General features: G+C 44.2%; 1 protein-coding gene across 1 annotated transcript; it reads left to right on the top strand.

Annotated features, from left to right (window-relative positions):
* The first annotated feature begins 4,611 nt into the window (after positions 1–4,611).
* On the top strand, positions 4,612–23,834 carry ndufaf4 (NADH:ubiquinone oxidoreductase complex assembly factor 4). Its single transcript, XM_085997426.1, has 3 exons — positions 4,612–4,879; positions 9,251–9,345; positions 22,841–23,834. Exons 1-3 carry the CDS (start codon positions 4,744–4,746, stop codon positions 23,132–23,134), a joined length of 525 nt encoding a protein of 174 aa, XP_085853552.1. The 5' UTR covers positions 4,612–4,743; the 3' UTR covers positions 23,135–23,834.
* The last annotated feature ends 392 nt before the right edge of the window (positions 23,835–24,226 follow it).

The raw sequence follows: 24,226 nt of genomic DNA, 5'->3' as shown, positions 1-24,226 counted from the left end.
ATGATTTCCCTTTCTTAATCCGTGTTGATTCTGCCCAATCCTATTATTATTTTCTAAGTGCCCTGTTAGAACGTCCCGAATAACATTTTCCCTACTACTGATGTCAGGCTAACTGATCTGTAGTTCCCTGTTTTCTTTCGCCCTCCTTTCTTGAATAGCAGGGTTACATATGCTACTTTCCAATCCACGGGGACCGTTCTAGAATCTAAGGACTTTGTGGAAGATCAAAACCAATGCATCCACTATCTCTGTAGCCACTTCTTTTAAAACCCTAGGATGTAGACCATCAGGCCCAGGGGATTTGTTGGCTTTTAGTCCCAGTAATTTCGTCAATACTATTTCTTTACAAATACTAATTTCTTTAAGTTCCTCATTCTCACTAGACCCTTGGTTCCCCACTATTTGCAGAATGTTTCTTGTGTCTTCTTCTGTGAAGACAGATACAAAGGCCATGATTTTGCCGGTGCTCAAAGGGCAGGTTCAGAGGCGGGTCCACTGTCAAAATCGAAATGATTGTCAGCGGGTTGGGAACCCGCTCTGAACACGCCTCCTGGTGAGTTTCCAAAGTGATTTCAGAACAGACCCGACACCAAGCGGCGAGGAAGGCATTTAAGATAGTTAAATGCTTCGTAGCAAGAGGGTTTGAGTACAGGAACAAGGATGTCTTGCTACAGTTGTACAGGGCCTTGGTGAGACCGCACCTTGAGTATTGTGTGCAGTTTTGGTCGCCTTACCTGAGGAAGGACGTTGTTGCCATGGAAGGAGTGCAGCGAAGATTCACCAGGCTGATACCTGGGATGGCAGGAATGACGTATGAGGAGAGATTGTGTCGATTGGGCTTATAGTCACTGGAATTTAGAAGATTGAGAGGGGATCTCATCGAAACCTATAAAATTCTGTCAGGCCTGGACAGACTAGATGCAGGAAGGATGTTTCTGATGGCCGGGGAGTCCAGAACCAGGGGTCATAGTCTAAGGATAAGGGGTAAGCCATTTAGGACTGAAATGAGGAGGAATTTCTTCACCCAGAGAGTGGTGAACCTGTGGAATTCTCTGCCACAATTCTCTGGTGGAGGCCAGTTCATTAAATATATTCAAGAAAGAGTTGGATATATTTCTTAAGGCTAAAGGGGTCAAGGGATATGGGGAGAAGGCAGGGACAGGGTACTGAATTTGGATGATCAGCCATGATCTCATTGAATGGCAGAGCAGACTCGAAGGGCCGAATGGCCTACTCCTGCTCCTATCTTCTATGTTTCTATGTAAACACTTGTTAACTACTATTTTGCCAGCCTATTTATATTTTACCACTTTTTTAACGAGTTTCACGTCGTTCGGAGATCATGTCAGGTAAGTAGGTCAGGTTCTCTATGTTGCCCCATTGCTGTGAATAGGTGACAGCTGCAAAAGTGGTATAAAAACGACCATTTCACAGCTGTTCACTTTCCAATGTCAGAAGCTTGAGCCTTCAGGACTTGTAAGACACTTTTGAGCTTTATGCAGTTTGGAAGTGTTTGGAGTAAACTCTCTATCCACTGTCACCTTGGAGCATACTCTCTCACACCTTTGACAGATCGCTTTTGTCGTCTCAACTCCAGCTGCCATCTATTCCAGCAACATCGGTGCCCTTGAAAAAATCATACCTTGGTCCGCTGAACTCCTCCATGATCAACCCCAACACCAACATCACCAGGCACACCAACATCACCAACAACAATACCAACCTTCTCCGCAATCACCTGATGCTGCAGAGGACACAGAGCATCAGCACCCGACAACATTGCTGCCAGCGATGGCATCACCATGGCCAGATTTACTTCACTTGATGCTGTACACCCTGGCTGCCACATGATGCGCCAGGTTGACACCACCCCACACCATAAAGCATCCCTACAATGTCCAAGCCATTCCTTTCACAGTCATCACAATTGGGGGGGAAGTTATGTCTCAACATTCACTGAAACTCACTAAGACACTTCCAAAGCTGAGCACTGATCTGTCCAATAATGCAAAGTGTTGAAAATAAAGATTTCAATGTTTGACAACACATTACAGAAAATTTACATGAACATTGCATAACACACCCAAGTACCTACCCTTGTGTGTTGTTAGTTGGTATGATTGCACTAGGATGAGGGTGAGAGTGAGAGGTGGCTACTGAGATGGGAAGTGATAACGTAGATAGAGCGGGATGGGTGGAGGTGCAAGGTAAGTTGGTGTGAGTAAGGATGTGCAGGAGTATTGTAGGGAAGGCAGAGTGATGGGGACGTGATGAGTGGCACAGCAGGATAAGTTTGAGTGTGGCTTTGCAGTAACGTTTCGTGATGTACTGAGATCAATGAAAGGTTTGCGCCACTGCAGCCTGGTCCACCTGACGACATCCCTGCTTGTGTCCTCCTGCAGTGTGCAACCAGGCTGCGTTGGTCTCCTGGGGTGGTCTCTTCCACTCTTGGAAGGGAAGAGAACCTCCCTGCGTACTGTGACCCTCTCCATAAGCATATGGAGGGAGTCATGCGGGAGCCTGGGTGCAGCCGTGCTCCTCTGTGCAGTGCTCGTCAGTATTTGCAGCACCTCAATGCTGTAGAACACTGACAGCACAACTGTCAAAATGAATGTGGACATGGCCCCTTTAAAGAAACCGGCTGATGACGCATCATCAAATGACATCATCAAACCCGCTTCCTTTTAATTGGCTGGGAAACTCGCAGGGCGGGCTTAACAAGCCCAATCTACGTAAAATCCTTTTCACAGAGCGGCTGGAGCCGGGAGCAGGACCGGGACCCGCTAACAACCTCTCCCGCCGAGATCCCGCCTCCGATGGCAAAATCGGGTCCAAAGTATTTGTTTAATGCCTCTGCCATTTCCTTATTCAGCATTATAATTTCTCCTGTCTTTGCATGTAAGGGACCCACATTTTACTTTTGCTAATCTCTTTCTTTTTACATAGCTATAGAAGTTTTTACAATTTGTTTTTTGTCTCTTGCTAGTTTATTCTCATTCTATTTTCACTCTCTTTCAATTTCTTGGTCATACTTTTTTAAATTATAAATCCTGGTGGGATGGAACTTGTTGATGTTATCGTGTAGTCTTTTCAGTGATTCTTCGCCGTGGGTCCATAGGAAGAAAATGTCGTCGATGTATCTGGTGTATAGCGTTGGTTGGAGATCCTGTGCAGCGAAGAAGTCTTGCTCGAACTTGTGCATGAAGATGTTTGCGTATTGGGGTGCGAATTTGGTCCCCATGGCTGTTCCGTGTGTTTGGGTAAAGAACTGGTTGTCGAAGGTGAAGACATTGTGGTCAAGGATGAAGCGGATGAGTTGTAGGATGGCGTCTGGAGATTGGCTGTTGTTGGTGTTGAGTACTGAGGCTGTCGCAGCGATGCCGTCATCGTGGGGGATACTGGTGTAGAGTGCCGAGACGTCCATCGTCTGTTTTTTTGTTTTTCATACAGACCCCAGCATCTGCAATATTTGACCCCTTGTGACCCCACCTCATTGTTCTTTGATGTAATGTTTCCCTGACTGACCTGTTTGGACACCATTCACACCTTTGACTGCTGTGATTATCTCTCTGCCGAGGTGTGATTAATGGCAGTTGGAAAGGTTACCTGTAAACATCTGACATGATTCTCTGACTATATAAGCTGTGTCTTTATGCATTTCTCCACTTCACCTGAAGAAGGAGCAGCGCTCCGAAAGCTTGTGATTTCAAATAAAGCTGTTGGACTATAACCTGGTGTTGTGTGACTTTTTACAGAGGTAACATAGGCATGGCTGAGGGTTTCAGCAGCAGATGAGCTGAGGCAGGGGCGGAGTTGGTAGGTGGTAGTGATGGCGCGGGTATGTGATTGGAAGCTCAACTCGGGGTCAAATGCAATACCAAGATTGCGAGCAGTCTGGTTCAGCCTCAGACAGTTGCCAGGGAGAGGTATGGAGTCGGTAGCTAGGGAAAGGAGTTTGTGGTCGGGACCGAAGATAATGGCTTCAGTCTTCCCAATATTTAGTTGGAAGAAATTTCTGCTTATCCAGTACTGGATGTTGGACAAGCAGTCTGACAATTTAGAGTCAGTGGAGGTGTTGAGAGAGGTGGTGGTGAGGTAGAGCTGGGTGTCGTCAGCGTACATGTGGAACCTGATGTGTTTTCAGATTATGTCGTCGAGGGACAGCATGTAGATGAGAATAGGAGGGGGCCAAGATAAAAGTTTGTAACATTCGTTATGTTTGACAGTACAATTGATAGCAAGTTCACATTTTAAATCCATAGATATAAAAACATTGCCTGTTATGTTTTAAATTGTCAGACTTTGTTAGATTCACTAAACAAGATTGTTTAAAGAAAAGTATTTAAAAAAGAAAGTCAGTTAATTCTTGCAATTTTTTGACCTAGTAAAGGAACCAGGGATTCACTTTAAAGGTGCTGCATAACTACAAATGATATAGAGAGGGAAATGATACTGAATGAGTATGTTTGTGTATGACTGGACAATATTCCATTCAAGGGGGTTTTAGGTCTTTTAAATGTTGTCATCTGAAGCCCTCCCGCCACCAATTGAAAATATAAGTGCATCCGTCCAATCATCCTCCTGCATTGCCCAGCAGGCGGCGCTGCCTCTTTCTGTTGCTGGTATTTGTAGCTGTGTGTGGTTTTTTTTGCCCCCTCTTTGCCGGCTGGGTCGAAGTGTCTTTGGTGGTTGCGCGGAACCGGCGAGCGAAGGCGCTCAGAACGTTGCCCGGAGGATGAGACAATGGGAGCGCGCGTGACCCGTGCGCTGCGGAACTTTAACCTGGAGAACAGAGCGCACGTGGAGGTCGGCCGGCAGAAGCCGAGCAGCGCGCCCAGGCACCCGAGCGCCCAGGCGCTGATCGAGCACCAGCTCCGCCGTGAGTGCAGCTCTCACCGCTCACTGTACTGGGGGGTGGGCAAGGAGGAGGGTTGTGGGCATCAGCTGCAAGGACTTAGACTAGGCGGCTCTGATACTATAGTCCGCCGCTACCGTTCCCTTCCCCCCCCCCCCCTTCCTTGTTGACTGGGGTTTGTTTGCATTTGCTCTCCTTTTTGTAGTTCCTCCATATTTGAGAGAGATTTTATAAGCCATGCTATTTTGTACGTTGTATGAAGCCGGGAGGTCAAGGTGATCTTGAGGTTGTGTAACTACTCGTAGCCTAATACAATAGCAAAATACTGCGGATGCTGGAAATCTGAAATAACAACAGACAATGCTGGAAACATCCGTGGAGAGAGAAACAGGGTTAACGTTTCAGGTCTGAAAGAACATGCTGTGAAAATGTTGCAAATGGGAATGGTTCTTTCAATTCCTTCCTCCCCTCCTAAACCCCTCCCCCCGTCTCTGCACCTGCTTAAAATCTGTTACATTTCCAGCTTTTTCCAGTTCTGATGAAGGGTCCCCGACCTAAAACGTTAACCCTGTTTCTCCACGGATGCTGCCTGGCCTGCTGAGTATTTCCAGCATTTTCTATTATTTTACTCATAGCCGAATCCCTTTTTTAATGAATTATGTTTCAAACCCATTCAATTAAAAATAGGAAGATCACCGTGTATCTAACTTTGTTTCTGTTATATTTTTAAGAAGTAAAATCCCAGTAATGTTTGATCGTGCTCTTTCCTCTGGCATCAAAAAAACCAAATGGGTAACTAGTTTAAACTGTGCAGGAAATTCTACTCCCTATTGGTATATAATGTGACCTGTGATCAGTACAGATCATTTAATTTAAACATCGGAGCTTTCCTGTGCTTACCGACTGCTATGATCAATGCTGGAGATACATGCCTTGCTGAAAATGAAACAAGAATTACACCACGAATAACAGTATAATGTGTGATTCAATGCCACTATATCTTGGAGTTCTGATGCTGCTGCAGTTGGAGTTTGTCCGCCACCCATCTTGACCCCTTGACTGCCTCTATTATCAGATTGCTTGTCCAACATAAATTCTCTGGTCAATCACAACTTCCTCAATCCCAACATTATGAAAAACAGAGCCATAATTTACAGCCCCCACCACAGCCTTCACTCACTTCCCACTGATTGCATCCCCAGCCATTGTTGGACTGAACCAGAGCCTGTGTAATTTCCAATGTACTGTTCAACTTAGGGAAGTTATCCCTGGTGTCCTGGCCAATATTTGTCCCTCAGCCAACATAAAAACATTATCTGGTCATCATCACATTGCTGTTTGTGGGACCTTGCTGTGCGCCCTACATTACAACAGTGACTCCACTTCAAAAGTACTTCATTGCCTGTAAAGTGCTTTGAGACCTCCGGTGGTCATGAAAGGTGTTATATAAATGCAAGTCTGTCTTTCTTGGAGCTGAGCTTTAAACCCCACATCCCAATAAGTTAATGGTAACATTGATTTTTAAACTTTGTGACTATGTAGCCTATAAAGGGAAAAAATACTGTGTTGGGGCTGCAACTGTTCACCGTATTCATTAACAACTTAGATGATGGCATAGAAAGCCACCTATCCAAATTTGCTGATGACACAAAGATAGGTGGCATTGTAGGCAGTGTAAATCAAAGCATAAAATTACAAAGGCATATTGATCGATTAAGTGAATGGGCAAAACTGTGGCAACTGGATTTTAATGGAGGCAAATATGAGGTCATCCACTTTGGATCTAAAAAGGATAGAACAGGGTAGTTTCTAAATGGTAAAAAGCTAAAAACAGGCGTAGCCTAAAAATTAGAGCCAGACCTTTCAGGAGTGAAATTAAGAAACACTTCTACACACAAAGGGTGGTAGAAGTTTGGAACTCTCTTCTGCAAATGGCAATTGATGCTAGATCAATTAATTTTTAAAATGAGATTGATAGATTTTTGTTAACTACAAGTATTAAGGGATATGGGCCAAAGGTGGGCATATGGAGTTAGGTTGCAGATCAGCCATGATCTCATTGAATGGCGGAACAGGCTCGAGGGGGCCCCCTGTTTCCATGTTCCTACATTCCTGCCCTATTAGGTCATCACATTTCAAGACTTTCAAGAAAAGTATGAGTTTCTTCAGTCTTTTCTCATAATTCAGTCCTCTGATGCTTGGGATCAGTCTCATGACTGTTCCTTGAACTACTCCCGGTGCTTAGATGGTGCCCTTGTGTCTTGGTGACCAAATCTGGGCACAGTACTCAGGCTGGGCTGACTAGAGAACTGACATTTGAAGAATTAATTTCTCATTTGTCCTTTTTTAATATTTTAGCTATATAGTTCAGAATTCTACTTGGCTTGTTGATTGCTGCTTCACTGTGATTGGACACATACCGAGTTCGTAAGATCAGCTGTTGTTGTACTAGTTGGCACGTGCTCAGCTCTATTGGTTCACCAGCACTTTAATTTATAGAAATACATCGAACTTGCAACACAGAAAGGGGCCACTTGGCACAACCAGTACGTGTCGGTGTTTACCCTCCACACAATCGCATAGTCCTTATAACATTTACCTGTCCTGTTCCTAGATCTCTTCAACCCCTTTTCCTTAATCCACCTAGCCAATCCAGTCTTGAATATTGGCATAGTTTCTGCCAACCACTAATTCTGAAAGTGAATTCCACAGCCTCACAACTGTGTAAAGAGTTTCTTTTGCAGTCTATCCTAAATCTCCGATATGTGACCCTTGTTCTAGACCCTTCAACTACCAGAAACAATCTGCTGCTATCTACCCGTACCATACTTTCACAATTATAAACACTTCTATCATAACAGTAAGTTACATTTATATACCCTTTAATGTAGTAAAATGTCCCAAGATGCTTCACAGGAACATTATCAAACAAAGCTTGACATCGAGCCACATGAGAAGATAAAAAGGGGAAATAGAAGTGATGGGTTCGGGTCCGAAGCGGCAGCCAAAACGTGCATGCTAATGGACACGGAAACTCAAGTTACATAGGTGCAAAGCAAAGGAGCTCTATAGGGAGCTACCAGCTCAGGAGCCATCTTATCGCCCCATAATCTGCATTGTTCTAACAAAAAGCCCCAAGTCTTCAAGGCTTTCTTTGTATTTGTATTTGCTCATCCTACTGAATCTCTGTTGTGCCCTCTGAAAACCTCAATATCCTTCTTATAGTGTCGAGCCCAGTGCTTTTATCCCTTGTGATAAAGTCTTATTAACCTGAAGTGCTGTTTTTAACGTCTTGTGAACCTGTATCTCCCAAATCCCTCTGCCCTTCTCCAACGCCAAGCCTACTTCCATTCAATTGCTGCTGTTATTTTTTAAAATCAAAATGTGTCACCTCACGGTTACATTGAATTCCATCTTCTACTTTACTTGCCCATTCTCCCATCTCGGCACTATCTCTGTGCAGCTTCCTTTAGTCTTCTAAACAATGAACCATACCTCCTATTTTGCTATTATCGACACCACTTCCTCTCAGCCTATATTCAAATTATTGATCTACATTACAACAGTGACTACACTTCAAAGTGTCCATTGACACCATTTGATTGATTTGATTACTAAATGGACAGTGAAAAGAAGTGGCTTCAGAACCTATACCTGTGGGACACCACTACTCACTTCCAACCAGTTTGAAAAACAGTTCTTACCTCTAAATCTCTGTTTGATTCCTTCTAACCACATTTTAATTCAGCTTGATATCCTCCCACTAATTCCATACTCCTTAATCTTACTCTTTCATGTGGTATCTTGTCGAAGCTTTAATACAGTCCATGTACACTACATCCACTGCATTTCCCCCATCTATCACATCTGTAGCTCCTCAGGAATTATAGGAGGGTTGTCGAGCATGATCGCCCGTTTTCAAATCAGTGCTGTCTACTTCTAACTATTTTGTCTTTAGATATGTGGTAATTTAATCTTTAATTAGAGACTCTATTAACATTTTCTGTACCACAGATGATAAACTAACTAGCCTGTAATTACTGTAGTGCCATTGAGCTTCCCAACTGTACCAGTTATTTCAGTAATGAGCTTGAAACTTCCTTTGCTCTTAGATGGGCAGTGCTGGCATTTTAAACATGCTGCTAACTGAAATTAAAGTGCCATTAGTATAGAAACTAACAGGGAGTTGCACTGTAGGTTCAAATTCATCAGATGCACCACAATGAATCACTTCCTGTGTTGTGCCTGATTCCTTCAATGAACCAATTTATATAGCCAAAAAAATGTTTATTATATTACACAGCAGAAAATACTTTTTTTCTTTTTAGCCTTTGTTGGTGTCGGCACAGCGTTTGATTCAAAGTCATATAATTAAATTCTAGTTTTCTTTTACAGACCATCCCGATGTACATGAAGTTCATAACAAGAATGAAGAACTTTTGTCTTTACTCAAAGATGTTTATGTTGATTCAAAGGATACTCCTGCAAAGGTAAACATTGTAATAGAAACATAGAAGATAGGAGCAGGACTAGGCCATTCGGCCCCTCGAGCCTGCTCCGCCATTTAATGATATCATGGCTGATCATCAAAGCTCAGTACCCTGTCCCTGCTTTCTCCCCATATCCCTTGATCCCTTTAGCCTCAAGAAATATATCCAACTCCTTCTTGAATATATTTAATGAATTGGCCTCAAATGCCCTGTGTGGCAGAGAATTCCACAGGTTCACCACTCTCTGGGTGAAGAAATTCCTCCTCATCTCAGTCCTAAATGGCTTACCCCTTATCCTTAGACTGTGACCCCTGGTTCTGGACTCCCCCGCCATCGGGAACATCCTTCCTGCATCTAGTCTGTCTAGTCCTGTTAGAATTTTATAAGTTTCAATGAGATCTCCTCTCATTCTTCCAAACTCTAGCGAATATAAGCCTAATCAACCCAATCTCTCCTTGTACGTCATTCCTGCCATCCCAGGTATCAGTCTGGTGAATCTTCGCTGCACTCCCTCCATGGCAAGAACATCCTTCCTCAGATAAGGCGACCAAAACTGCACACAATACTCAAGGTGTGGTCTCACCAAGGCCCTGTACAACTGCAGCAAGACTTCCTTGCTCCTGTACTCAAATCCTCTCGCTATGAAGGCCAACATACCATTTGCCTTCTTAACCGCGTGCTGCACCTGCATGCTTACCTTCAGCGACTGGTGCACAAGGACACCCAGGTCTCGTTGCACTTCCCCTTTTCCCAATCTATTGCCGTTCAGATAATAATCTGCCTTCCTGTTTTTGCCACCGAAGTGGATAACCTCGCATTTATCCACATTGTACTGCATTTGCCATGCATCTGCCCAATCACCCAACCTGTCTAAATCGTACTGGAGTTTCTCTGCATCCTCCTCACAGCACACGCACCCACCCAGCTTTGTGTCGTTCCCTCATCTAGGTCATTTATATATATTGTGAATAGTTGGGGTCCTAGCACCGATCCCTGTGGTACCCCACTAGTCACTGCCTGCCACACAGAAAAAGACCCGTTTATTCCAACTCTTTGCTTCCTGTCTGCCAACCAGTTCTCTATCCAAGACAGTACCTTACCCCCAATCCCACGTGCTTTAACTTTGCACGCTAATTCCCCGTTTTCTCTCTACCACCTTTTTTAAATAGTGGGGTTACATTAGCTACCCTCCAATCCATGGGAACTGTTCCAGAGTCTATAGAATTTTGGAAGATGACCAGCAATGCATCTACTATTTCTAGGGCCACTTCCAAAGTATGTATTTAATCAGTCTGCTATTTCTTTGTTCCCCATTATAAATTCCCCTGATTCTGACTGCAAGGGACCGATGCTTGACTTCACCAATCTTTTTCTCTTCACATATCTATAGAAGCTTTTACAGTCAGTTTTTATGTTCCCTGCAAGCTTATTCTCATAATCTATTTTCCCCCTCTTAATTAATCATTTTGTCCTCCTTTGCTGAATCCTAAACTGCTCCCAATCCTCAGGTTTGCTGCTTTTTCTGGCCAAATTATATGTCCTCTCCTTGGATCTTATGCTATCCCTAATTTCCCTTGTTAGCCACGGTTGAGTCATCTTTTTTGTTTTATTTTTATGCCAAACAGGGATGAACAAATTCTGTAGTTCATCCAATAGATCTTTAAATGTTTGCCATTGCCTATCCACCGTCAACCCTTTAAGTAACGTTCCCCAATCCATCCTAGCCAACTCGTGCCTCATACCATCATAATAGATGCACCGTGCTGAAAATCTACCATTTAACCACAGGAGGGTATAAAACTTTTATTGACCTTGTCTTTTGACAAATAATTTACCTCAAGGTCCTTTGTTTTTATCACAGAGTGCTGGCTTTGCATTATAAATAAAATGAACACTACTTTTCAAATGTCCCTGCATTGTAGCTGCATAAAATTGTCTCTTAAAATGTGTCAATGACTGCAATAGTATCTTGTGATCTAAAACCTCCTTGTCTGCAGCTTTGACCATTTTAACTGGTTTACTGGGGTATTGTATACTGACAAAATTTTTTTTTTAAATCAATCGCCTAATGTCCTTATAAATCCTTCAAATACTGGGAAAAGCATGATGTATTTGCTCTATAAAGTATTAGTAAGATTTACTGTTCCAAGTCTGTAAAATGTTAATACTGAATTGAAACCAGTATAATCAAAACAAGGTATACATAAATATACATAAGTGTGTGTATACAAAATACAGCCTATTGATATAAAATAAAAGCACTAATAAATATTACCTCCTTGCATGTTTCATCTAATCCACCATAATGGTCATTTTCAATAAACTACTTTTGCTCTTCGCCCCCCACCCCCACAAGATCACAGTTATAAATTTATTCTGAACAAAAATTAATAAATTCTGCCTACTCCTGCTCCTATTTCTTATGTTCTTATGTTCTTAATTTGGATGGATTCTTAGTTCTAAACTAGTATACAATAAACTGAAAAAAGCACCATCTTTATTAATACAGGAAACTTTGGTTTATCCGGAGGTTAACTGTCCGGAATGCTCGATCCACCGGCAAAAATCAGGAGCCGTTTCGTTAGTTTTTTTTTTCTTGTTGCTTTTTTTTCACCAGTCAGGCTCTGCAAGGTCTTGCTGAAGCTGTTGCTAAGCTACAGAGACGCTTGCAGGGTACGGCCGACTGTTTAGAAGCTGTTGCTAAGCAACAGGGTTTGTTGCCAGATACGGAGCTCAAAAAAGCTCCGTATGTTTCAACATTAGCGCTGGTTTGTCCGGCAGTTTTGATGGGACGGCAACAGCTCGGTCCCGTCGGTGCCGGATAGCACAGTTTCCTGTAGTTGAAAAAGTACCGATTTTTAAAAATTTTTTATATTCGTTCCTGGAATATGGGCGTCACTGGCAAGGCCAGCATTTATTGCCCATCCCTAATTGCCCTTGAGAAGGTGGTGGTGAGCCGCCTTCTTGAACCGCTGCACTCCGTGTAGTGAAGGTACTCCCACAGTGCTGTTAGGGAGGGAGTTCCAGGATTTTGACCCAATGACGATGAAGGAATGGTGATATATTTCCAAGTCAGGATGGTGTGTAACTTGGAGGTGATGGTGTTCCCATGCGCCTGCTGCCCTTGTCCTTCTAGGTGGAAGAGGTCGCAGGTTTGGGAGGTGCTGCCGAAGAAGTCTTAGCGAGTTGCTGCAGTGCATCTTGTAGATGGTACACACTGCAGACACGTTGCGCCAGTGGTGGAGGGAGTGAATGTTTAAGGTGGTGGATGGGGTGCCAATCAAGCGGGCTGCTTTGTCCTGGATTGTGTCGAGCTTCTTGTGTTAATGTAGCTGCACTCATTCAGGCAAGTGGAACCTTGTAGATGGTGGAAAGGCTTTGGGGAATCAGAAGGTAAGCCACTCGCTGCAGAATACCCAGCCTCTGGCATGCTCTTGTAGCCACAATATTAATGTGGCTGGTCCAGTTAAGTTTCTGGTCAATGGTGACCCCCAGGATCTTGATGATGAGGGATTCGGTGATGGTAATGCCATTGAATGTCGAGGGGCAGTGGTTAGACTCTCGCTTGTTGGAGATGGCCATTGCCTGGTACTTGTGTGGCGCGAATGTTACTTGCCACTTATCAGCCCAAGCCTGAATGTCTTCCAGGTCTTGCTGCATTTGGGCATGGACTGCTTCATTATCTGAGGAGTTGCGAATGGACACTGTGCAATCATCAGCGAACATTCCCACTTCTAACCTTATGATGGAGGGAAGGTCATTGATGAAGCAGCTAAAGATGTTTGGGCCCAGGACACTGCCCTGAGGAACTCCTGCAGCGACATTCTGGAGCTGAGGTTTGTTGTGTCTGGGTATAATAAGACACAGACTGCAGGAGAAACGGTACAACAGGTGTTTACTCAACGTGGCTCACAGTGGAACTGCCTGTACAGATTACTACTCAGTGCTATATACAGGTATGGTCACTGCCGGTACTTACAGTATACATGAGCTGTAAAAAGTAGTTCCCCCCCTTAAAGGTATATACATTACAATTCCTCCCCTTTTAGATTAACAGTACCATAACACTCATTTAACAATTAAATATCAAACTAATTACAATTAACACTTTTAACATGCAACATTAGCTGAAAATAGTCTATTTATATATTCAGTCTTTGGGGAGGCTTCCTGATCCTTTCTGGATAGCGCCTTTCCCGAGTGTCTTGCTCTTGGTGCGGAGGCGATTCTGGCCCCCTGTCGTCGGTTGGTTCATCAGCTTCCGATGCTACTGTTTCTGGGGTAGATGGGACCTGTACGTCGGGTTCATCACCAGGTACGTATGGGCGAGGCATGGGTTGACTTGTTCCTGTGACTCTAGGATCTGGTCAGCATGGCGTCTCACGATGCTCTCCCCAACGTCCACTGTGTACATTAGTGGGCCCTGCCGTGTGCATATCGTTCCTGGCTGCCATTTTTCTGTTCGGTAGTCGCGGGCCAAGACTGGTTGCCCTACACTGAAGCTCCTTGTTGGTTTCTCATGGATGTGCTGGAATTGCTTACTCAACATCGCTTCGTACGTTTGGTCTGAGCAAATCCAGGCGAGATCTTAACCTTCGGTTAAAGAACATCATGGCTGGGGCCTGGTTGGTGACTGCATGTGTCGCATTCTGGTAGGCGAACAGGAAATTGTCCACCTTGTGCTACAGCGGAATGTTGTCATTCTTTATTGCCTTCTTAAAGGTTTGTACGAACCTCTCAGCCAATCCATTTGTGGCTGGATGATACGGGGCGGATGTGTAATGCCTTACCCCATTCTTTTTCAAGAACCTCCGGAACTCTTCGGACACAAACTGTGGTCTGTTGTCGGAGCAAATCTGTCCTGGCAAGCCATTCCTGGCAAAAATGATCCGTAGGACTGCAATAGTTTTCTCCGTGGTGGTGGAGGACATTTTGATGACCTCAGGCCATTTCGAGTGCGCATCCACGGCTATTAAAAACATTGAGTCCATGAATGGACCAGCAAAATCAATATGCACCCGTTGCCATGGAGATGAGGGCCACTCCCATGGGTGTAGAGGGGCCTGTGGTGGTGCATTTTGGACTTTCTGGCATCCTGAGCAGCTCTTGGTCAGGTCCTCGATTTGTTCATCGATCCCCGGCTACCACACAAGCCCTGGCTAGGCTTTTCATTTTTACCCCTCCCAGATGACCCTCATGAAGCTCATTGAGCACTCTATCCCTTAACTTGGGTGGAATTACCACTCGGGATCCACACATCAAGGTCCCCCGGCACACTGACAGCTGTTCTCTCCTTGTCGAGAATGCTGGCAACAGTGAGTCGCCATGTGCTGGCCATCCCTTCACCGTCAAATCATATACCCGAGACAGTGTCGGGTCATTTCGGATTTCCTTTTCGATACAAGCGTTAGTTACCGGTAGGTATTCAACTATAGTCGAATGGAATATTTTGACAGGATCCACTGCTGGTGCTTCCTCTGCAGTAGGCAGTGGCAGGCGTGATAGCCCATCAGCATTTCCATGCTGTTTCGTGCCCTTATATTCAATCTCATAGTGGTGCGCCCGTAGAAAAAGTGACCATCTTTGTAGTCGTTGCGCAGTCATCACCGGAACGCCCTTCTTCGGATTAAAAATGGAGACAAGAGGCTGGTGATCAGTCAGCAAGGTGAATTTCTGCCCGTGCAGATAGTGATTGAACTTTTTCACTCCCCACACTAGGCTGAGGGCCTCCCTGTCAATCTGGGCGTAGTTACGCTCGGCTGAGGTTAGTGATCGTGACGCAAAGGCTATTGGCCTCTCTGAGCCGTCCGAGAATTTGTGCGACAGCACCGCTCCACTGCCGTAGGGTGACGCATCACATGCCAACCGAATTGGTAATGCTGGGTTGTAATGGGCCAATACCTCTTTCGATGTGATTAGTGTTTTGCTCTTCTGGAAAGCTCATCTACATTCGTCACTCCACTTCCATGGCACCCCAGTTTGCAGTAGGGTGTTCAGTGGGTGTAGTATTGTAGACAAATTTGGCAAGAACTTATGGTAGTAGTTTACCAGCCCGAGGAACGACCTCAGTTGTGACACATTTTCCGGTGCTGGAGCCTTGACTACTGCCTCAATCTTCTCTGGGGACTTATGTAACCCCTCTTTATCGATAACGTGGCCACAATACGAGATCTGTTTTCTAAAAAACTCGCATTTGGGGCGGTTAGCTCGGAGCCCATATTCCTGCAATCTAGTGAGCACCTGCTCCAGGTTGGCAAGGTGATCATTGTCATTTTCGCCCGTGACCAGGATGTCATCCAAATAACACTGGGTCCCTGGGATCCCTTGCAGGACTTGTTCCATTGCCCTCTGCCAAATAGCCGGAGCTGATGCTACCCCGAATACCAGCCAGTTGTATTGGTAGAGACCTTTATGGGTGTTGATTGTGAGGTATTTTTTTGATGCTGCTTCTACCTCCATTTGCAGATACGCCTGGGCCAGATCAATCTTAGTGAAGCGTTTCCCTCCAGATAGCAAGGCGAAAATATCTTCAATTCGCGGAAGTGGATATTGTACGGTGTGAAGGACCGGGTTCACTGTTACCTTAAAGTCCCCACAGATGCGAACCTTCCTTGGTTCCCCAGGCGTGCTGCTCAACGACTTTTTCATCACAGGGACGATGGGTGTAGCTCACTCGCTCCAGTCTACCTTGGACAGTACACCTGAACGTTCCAGACTCTCCAGCTCTACTTCCACGGCTGGGCGGATCGCATAAGGTACCGGTCTGGCCTTTAAAAATTTTGGGCTTGCGTTTTCTTCAATTTTAATCGTCGCTGGCATGCCTTTTAGTGTTCCGAGTCCTTGCTGGAACACTTCTTTCGCGTCAGTTAGGATCTTTGACAGTTGACCAGGTGTGACGTCGTCATCCTTTTTGTCAGCCACAGTCAGTGTCTGTATGGAATGCCAATCCAGTTGTATTTTCCGGATCCATTCATGTCCCAGTAATGGTGGTCCTCCATCTTGCAATACCTACAGGTCTAGTTTTGGTGTTTCCTTACCGTTATATATAACGGTCACCCTTATTTTTCCTTTGGGGTAGACTTTTTGCCCCGTGTACGTCTTCAAAATAATTTTTGTGTCTCTCGAGGGTATGTGTGAGAATAGCCGCTCGTAGTCCCGTCGGTTTATGACTGTTAGGGCTGATCCTGTGTCCAATTCCATCTTTACCTGGACCCCTGCTATCTTGAGAGTGACCCAAATGGTTCGGTGATCCTCCGTTGTGATCACATTATGTAGTTTCAGACAACTCAGTTCCCTGCTTTCGGAGTCGTTATCACTCTTTTGTTCGTCTGAACTATTCTCCGTCATCTTATGTACCTTCTGGTACTTTCCTTTGGTAGGTTTCTTATTGCTGGTTTTCTTTCCCGACCTGCAGACTCATGCTATGTGTCCTACTTTTCCACACTGCCTGCACACTTTGTCTTTGAACCAGCAATCATTCTGGTCGTGTGTTGTTCTGCCGCAGCGATAGCACTTCTCTGTTCTATATGACATTTCGTTTGTGCCATATTCTTGCGGTCTCTGTTGTATCGCTGCAGCGCCCCGTGCTGCTGCTTCATATGATACCGCAATGCTGAAAGCCTTGTCCAGCGTAAGGTCCTTTTCAGATAAAAGCAGTTTCTGGGTTCCTTCACTTTGAAGCCCACACACAAACTTGTCCCTTACGGTATCTGCCAGTCCCGCTCCAAACTGGCAGTGTTTTGATAGTTTGCGCAGTTCTCTTAAATAATCAGCATTGCTTTCATCCTTATGCTGGTTCCGTTTGTATGTGGGGTTTAAATGTTCCTGTAGTATCATTACTATGTCTTCAAAACTCTTTTCCATTGGCTTCGTTGGGGTTACTAGATTTCGTAATAAACCATACGTCTTTGCACCCATTAAATTTAACAATACCGACGCTTGTCATCTGACACCTCATTTGCCTTGCAGTATACCTCTATTCGTTCGACATGTAGTCCAATCTTCGACTTCATTTGTCAAATGCGGTGATACTGCCACTCTTCGGCATTTTGGGTGTGGTTTAAAATGGTGTCTCCCAATGACTTAAAATGGCGTCTCCCGCGCTTTCCTTCCTCCCCCGCTGCTGCCAACGCCGCTCCCGGCTGTTCTCGTGGCAATGGCGGCGCCCTGTAGGTTTCACGCGCTTCTGCGCTGCTGCCAACGCCGCTCTCGGCGGTCCTCGTGGCAATGGCGGCGCCTCGCGGGTTTCTGTGCGTCTCTCTCTCCCTCTCTCCGACGCTGCTCGGCCCCTGAACACCGGCTGCGCCTTGTGCGCTCTGCCCTCTCCCCCGTCGACGCTGCTTGGCCCTTTGCTGTGCCGCTCGGTCGGGCTCTAACCCGCCAGTGTCCGGGAAGGGTCTGCGCACTACCTGTTGCCAGCCAGTTTCGCTGGACCACCTCGACTGGAAAGCCAAGCCTGGCTCTCGACAGCCTCCCCCGCAATTCTCGAGTCTCTGCTGGATGACTGGGCGGTTGCCCGTGGTCGACGCCCGAGTCTCTGGCCTTGTCCTCCAATCCACTGATCTCCAGGAACGAATCCCCGGGAGGTGATGCAGAGTTGCAGGTAGGTTCGAACTTGCCTTGTCGCCAATGTTGTGTCTGGGTATAATGAGACACAGACTGCAGGAGAAACGGTACAACAGGTGTTTACTCAACGTGGCTCACAGTGGAACTGCCTGTACAGATTACTACTCAGTGCTATATACAGGTGTGGTCACTGCCGGTACTACAGTATACATGAGCTGTAAAAAGTAGTTCATCCCCTTAAAGGTATATACATTACAAGGTTGACCTCCAACAACTACAACCATCTTCCTTCGTGCTAGGTATGGCTCCAGCCAGTGGAGAGTTTTCCCCGTGATTCCCATTGACTTCAATTTTATTAGGATTCCTTGATACCACACTCGGTCAAATGCTGCCTTAATGTCAAGGGCAGTCACTCTCGCCTCACCTCTGGAATTCAGCTCTTTTGTCCATGTTTGGACCAAGGCTGTAATGAAGTCTGGAGCTGAGTGGTCCTGGCGGAACCCAAACTGAGCATCAGTGAGCAGGTTTTTGGTAAGTAAGTATTGCTGCTGATAGCACTGTCGATGACACCTTCCATCATTTTGCTGCTGATTGAGAGTAGACTGATGGGGTGGTAATTGGCCGGATTGGATTTGTCCTGCTTTTTATGGACAGGTCATACCTGGGCAGTTTTCCACATTGTCGGGTAGATGCCAGTGTTGTAGCTGTACTGGAACAGCTTGGCTAGAGGCGTGGCTAGTTCTGGAGCACACGTCTTCAACACGGCAGCCGGTATGTTGTCGGGACCCACAGTCTTTGCTGTATCCAGTGTGCTTAGCCGTTTCTTGATATCACGTGGAGTGAATCGAATTGGCTGAAGACTGGCTTCTGTGATGGTGGGGACCTTAGGAGGAGGCCGAGATGAATCATCCACTTGGCACTTTTGGCTGAAGATGGTTACAAACGCTTCAGCCTTGTCTTTTGCACTCACGTGCTGGGCTCCACCATCTTTGAGGATGGGATATCGATGGAGCCTCCTCCTCCCGTTAGTTGTTTAATGGTCCACCACCATTCACGACTGGATGTGACCGGACAGCAGCGCTTTGTGATCCGTTGATTGTGGGATCGCTTAGCCGTGTCTATAGCATGCTGCTGCTGCTTTTTAGCATGCATGTAGTCTTGTGTTGCAGCTTCCCCAGGTTGGCACCTCATTTTTAAGTACGTCTGGTGCTGCTCCTGGCATGCTCTTCTACACTCCTTATTGAACCAGGGTTGGTCCCCTGGCTTGATGGTAATGGTCGAGTGAGGGATATGCTGGGCCATGAGGTTACAGATTGCGGTGGAATACAATTCTGCTGCTGCTGATGGTTCAATATTAGTTGTTATTGGAATGTTACTGATACTGATGAGGCAGTATTTTTTGCCTGTACCCTTGGTTGCCCTGAGGCCACAGAGTCAAGCATTTTGTGTGGTCCTGAAGCCATATGTAGGCCAGACCAGGTATGGGTGGCAGGTCCCTCTCTCAAAGGCATTGGTGATCCATTTGGGTTTTTATGAAAATCTAGTTGCTCCTGTGGTCATTTTTCCTGGTGCTGGTTCACAAATGACCAGATTTATTGAATTCAATTCCACAACATGGTGGAATGTGTACTCTCAAACTCAGGGTTACAAATCCACTACTAGAACCACAAGGTGTTCCCTTACATTTGCCAGCACCTTGCTTATTCGGATTCCAAACTATACATAATCTGTCCCTGTTAACTATTTGTCCAAAGATCAAAGAACCACAAAGCTTTAGCAGATCAGGAACCTTCCATTAGAACGTTCGACATCAATCCGCACATGTGGACTCCAGAAATAAATAATTATATACAAGATAATTCAATTCATTCTTGGATCTCCTGTAGACATGATCTCAAAACCTCTGTGGCACCTCAAAAAATAATTTCTGCAGTAACCCCAACCAAATTCTGTGGTGAGTCTGTCCAAGGTTTGGGGACATCTCAATTTCAGTGTCAGAAATATTTTAAATCTCCATTCAAACACAGTACTATTCTGTTCACTTTTGTTTAGAAAATTTGCACTGAAAACTCTTAAACAATTTTTTAAAAAATTGTTTTTTATTATACTTCTGGTTTTCCATGTGCTACTCGGTTATTTATAGTAATAACTGCCCTTAATATCTAGCTGTCTCACCTGTTTGTTAATTGGCAACTAAATATTAAATAGGTAATCAATCAAATGGTGTCGATGGACATTTTTCTAATCCTTACTGGATTTCCATTTTGCTAATCCCTGTGCAAATTTACAAGATAAACTGAACTTTTGCATTTCTGCAAAATCAACTGATTTAAGGAATTGAATCAATCGAGTTATATAAACCACAGACGTTTCAAACTTCCTCTGCACATGAAGTGCGCAAGATGTGAAATCCTTGCAGATTGAGGAGCTGCACATGAATGAGGATTAGATGATTACCAAATTTACATAATGCAGAATCCGAACAACAGATGCAGTTACAATGGGGAGAAACTGAGGCAAGAAAGAGCACAATGGGTAAAATTGCATATATAATTGTGTATATATAGTTTTTTATATATATATTTTTGCATACATCCATTGGCCCGCTCGCCCCCCACGTTGCCCATCCCAGAATCAATTAGTAAAGCTTGTGGCATTCCACAGAGATATCCAATTATGTCAGTTTATTAGAAACAATGTAAAACAAAACTTAGCTATTTTAGGGGAATATAAAAGTCTGGTTGCTTTGTTGTAAAACTAAAAAGTCCATATAAGCTAAGTATTTTGTAACACAGAATTCACTAACATTTCAATCACAAATTTGCAGAGGATGCCAAATTCCTTGATCAGGACTGTATATATGTATATTTACAGTCAACATGTACAGATTTCAATATGACCAATAACTCTGGTTCTTAGTGCTCTGCAATTCTACAGTTGTGGTCTTTACTGTGGAATTTCTCGTCTGTTTCCTCTCTGTTTTTGCCATTGTAACTGTACCTGGCGCTTGGATTCCGAATGCTGTCAAGTGACGCCAGTCTTCTAAAGCTCTCGTGCAGTTCTTTAATCCCCAATCTATGTCGACAATTTAAAACAAAATTTGAAGTACTAACTGTTTTTTCTTTAAACACTGAATGAAGACTTACCAATCCAAAGGGAACTTTTTGTTCCATTATTTCTCGATGTCAGTAGCAGATGCAGGCATTGTTTGACTGACCCATTTAAGTTGCCTCTCTCACTGCTGCAGAACATTAACAATGGTTTAGAAGTCTTGTGCGGATGAAAAGATTTTTGGAGTGGGGAAATAAATGGATGGTTTTCGAATCAACAGAATATTAGAGAAACCTCTGACAACAATGCCACCGTTAATTTATTCCGTGTAACATTAAGTACCATAGACATGGGTAGGAAGCACGTTTGACCTCCACTCTTCCATATCTGAGCAATTAAATTAGGAAGTGCTGAGCTGTGGTTGCAGTGTCTCCCAGAGGTAAAGCAATGTTCAGCAGTCAATAACAATTTCTGTTGACCAGTAGGAAGGTAATGATGGTGCTTGAGTCAGGCTATGCACGGTCCTCTCTCTGCCACAGCATTAACGAATATAATATTTATGTATGACAGCCCAGAAAAAATTATGAAACCTTGGTAACCGATTGCACTGCTTAATTGTAAATTTGTCCTTCTCATGATTGTTTTTCAGCTGGCTGCATTAATAGCAATAGGTTGTTTATATATGAAACTCTATCTCCATTTGCAAAACTGCACGGTTGAAATTAACTGTAGAAATCAGTGTGCTAAGACTTGAAGATGTGTGTTTTTAAAAAAAAAAAAAAAAAAAAAAAAAATGGGCTCCAGGAGGAAAACTTGTCAATCATTACAAATGCAATGACCCCTTATATAAAAAAACTAGCTGGGGGGGCCCGGCGTTGCCAGGGCTTTTTTGGGCCGCGCGTTCACGGCGGGCCGCTGCCGCTCCCCCACTCTGTGTCTCTGGCCGAGCAGTTGTCAGGCCCGGCCCGAGTGACCGCAACTCACTTGCCGCTCCGGCCGGAGCCGCAATGTGGGGGTTTGTTGTGCTGGTGCTGCCGCTGTCGGTATAAAAAAAATGGCAGCGAAGTTTCGGGAGGTTGTAGGATTAGGCCCGCCCCCACACGGAATGAAACGCCCCCCCCCCGTGACGCACCGATTGGTCAACCATCTGTCGGATTGGTCAACCATCACGTCACTCAACGCTAATTGAGCAGTAGGATTGGTCAACCGCTAATGAGTGGATTTTTGAATGCTTTTTGTGTACTGTCCGAACAATTTTTGTCTGACCAAAAAGTAAATACGCCTATGACACTCCCCTGATCATCAGCTTTCTTTTGATATAACATATGTGTAGGTACGCTCTATAACCTTTGAGTGTATGACAGACAGACTTTTATTTATTTTTATTTATATAGATAGATAATAGATAGATAGATAACACGCTGGGAGACGATCATACAACAATGCAGTGAAAGTCTTTATGGAACAGCCCTATGGGAAGTGAATTGACTTGTTTACCAAATTAAATAAATTCCATTCAAATTGATTTGAAGAAATCCATGTGACTATTTGTAAATGTTGCCTTCTGCAATATACATAATATCTCAGCAGTGATGGTCAGCTCTGTATACTCCCTCCTCTTCCACCCCTGCTCCCATGTATGCTGATGAGTTGTGGATGTTTCATTAATCTTGTTGTCGTGGAGAGGGCTTGTCTGTTTCTTCTCGTTACAAGTGCACTTGATTCAGAATCGGCTGCATTTTCAGTAGAGCAGGTCTGCAACATATTGCAACTTCCGATTGTCATATATTGTTCCTGAAAGCAGTATTAATTCCTAATAATTACTGTTGTCTTGGGTTATCACAGACATTTTACTGTTTTTATTATTTCACCTTTCCAGAAACTTCGAACTGAAACAGCCAAGCAGCTGCAGGAGCGCAGACTTCTCAAATCCACTTTGAAACATGACCCTTTCGGCATTACAAATGTTCCTAAAGGCAAGCTGAGCATAGTGGAGGCTCTTACAGTCCTCAACAACCACAAGCTCCAGCCCGAAATATGGACAACTGATAAAATAGCTGAAGATTACAGTTTAGAACTTAAAGATGTTAAAGGACTGCTGGAATTTTTCAAACTGTTTGAAATAAAAGTTCTACCTCCAAAACAAAATAAGGAACTGTTAACTGCAAGATAGTAAATATGCACACTTCCAGATTATTCATTATTTAATTGTTTCTATTAAACAGGTGCCAGCTGTTTGATTTCTTTTAAGATTTGCATTGTGTTCAAGTTGTGGGAACAGTACGGATATTGTCTAGAAGCATGAGACCTGTGGGTGAACTGGTACAGGACCACTAAGCTGTATGCGAGACATGCATTATGCCACAATATATTATCAGCACTGCAGTGTAGTCTTTCACTTGTTAACCGTTCGTACTGTAGTGAATGTCTCACTACAAGCTATCCTACTAAAAGTCAAGAACCCATAACCTTGTAAAAGTGTAACCACTCAGGCCTGTTTGGTGTGGTTGGCTATTTTCCAGTTTCTGGTACACGCTGGAAACTATTATCTCTTAATACATGCTCTGTACTGACTACTGCACTGGTTGGTTTCAATAAAGGTCTCTTGCTATATAATATTGTGTTCACTTAATCCCTGGTCAAAAAACTGGGTATATCAAAATATTGTATTGGGAGGGAGTTTTCTCTATTTTTAATCCTGCTAATTTAATGAGGTAGGTACGGCATAAAAATATAACAGTTTATTTCCTATACAGTTTGTGAATGTACTTAATGTGAATGTGCACTGATGCAGTTAAAATGTTATGTATGTAACATTGGAAATCCAAATCGTGAACAACAATCTTCAAGATAAAGTTTCATTAAGACCGTGATTTCATTGTCCCCTGTCTTTGTAAATAGTTCCAATTTATCTCGCGCTAAAGCTTCAGAATGTTTGTTTCCTTGGATTGGTCAACAAAAGTAAAGTGGAGCTACTTACTGGACTCAAAATCAAGAGAGGGGGAAGAGAGGAGCTTTGCTTACCTGAGTCAGAAAGTCATGGGTTTAGGCCCCACTTCAGTGCATAATCCAGGCTGACACGGCAGTGTAATACTGAGGGAGTGCTGCATTGTTGGGGATGCTGTTTTATGGATGAGACAATAAACTGAGGGCCCCATTTGCCCTCTTAACTGGACATTTAAAAAATCCCGTGGCACTATTCAAAGAAGCAGGGGCGTTCTCCAGTGGCCAACATTTATCTCGACCAACACCACTGTGGTCATTT

Source organism: Somniosus microcephalus, chromosome 9 (assembly GCF_052327205.1).
Source record: "Somniosus microcephalus isolate GS21.2 chromosome 9, FLI_Smic_1.0, whole genome shotgun sequence".
In the NCBI taxonomy this organism is placed as follows: Eukaryota; Metazoa; Chordata; class Chondrichthyes; order Squaliformes; family Somniosidae; genus Somniosus; species Somniosus microcephalus.
Note: the sequence above shows the minus strand (reverse complement) of the source record. Positions and strands in the feature narration are given on the sequence as shown.

Excerpts from the sequence above, each read along its gene's own strand:
- ndufaf4 (XM_085997426.1), top strand. The coding sequence starts at position 4,744 with ATGGGAGCGCGCGTGACCCGTGCGCTGCGGAACTTTAACCTGGAGAAC. Across the intron at positions 4,880-9,250 it reads GATCGAGCACCAGCTCCGCC|ACCATCCCGATGTACATGAA; the intron begins GTGAGTGCAGCT and ends TTTCTTTTACAG. Across the intron at positions 9,346-22,840 it reads CAAAGGATACTCCTGCAAAG|AAACTTCGAACTGAAACAGC; the intron begins GTAAACATTGTA and ends TCACCTTTCCAG.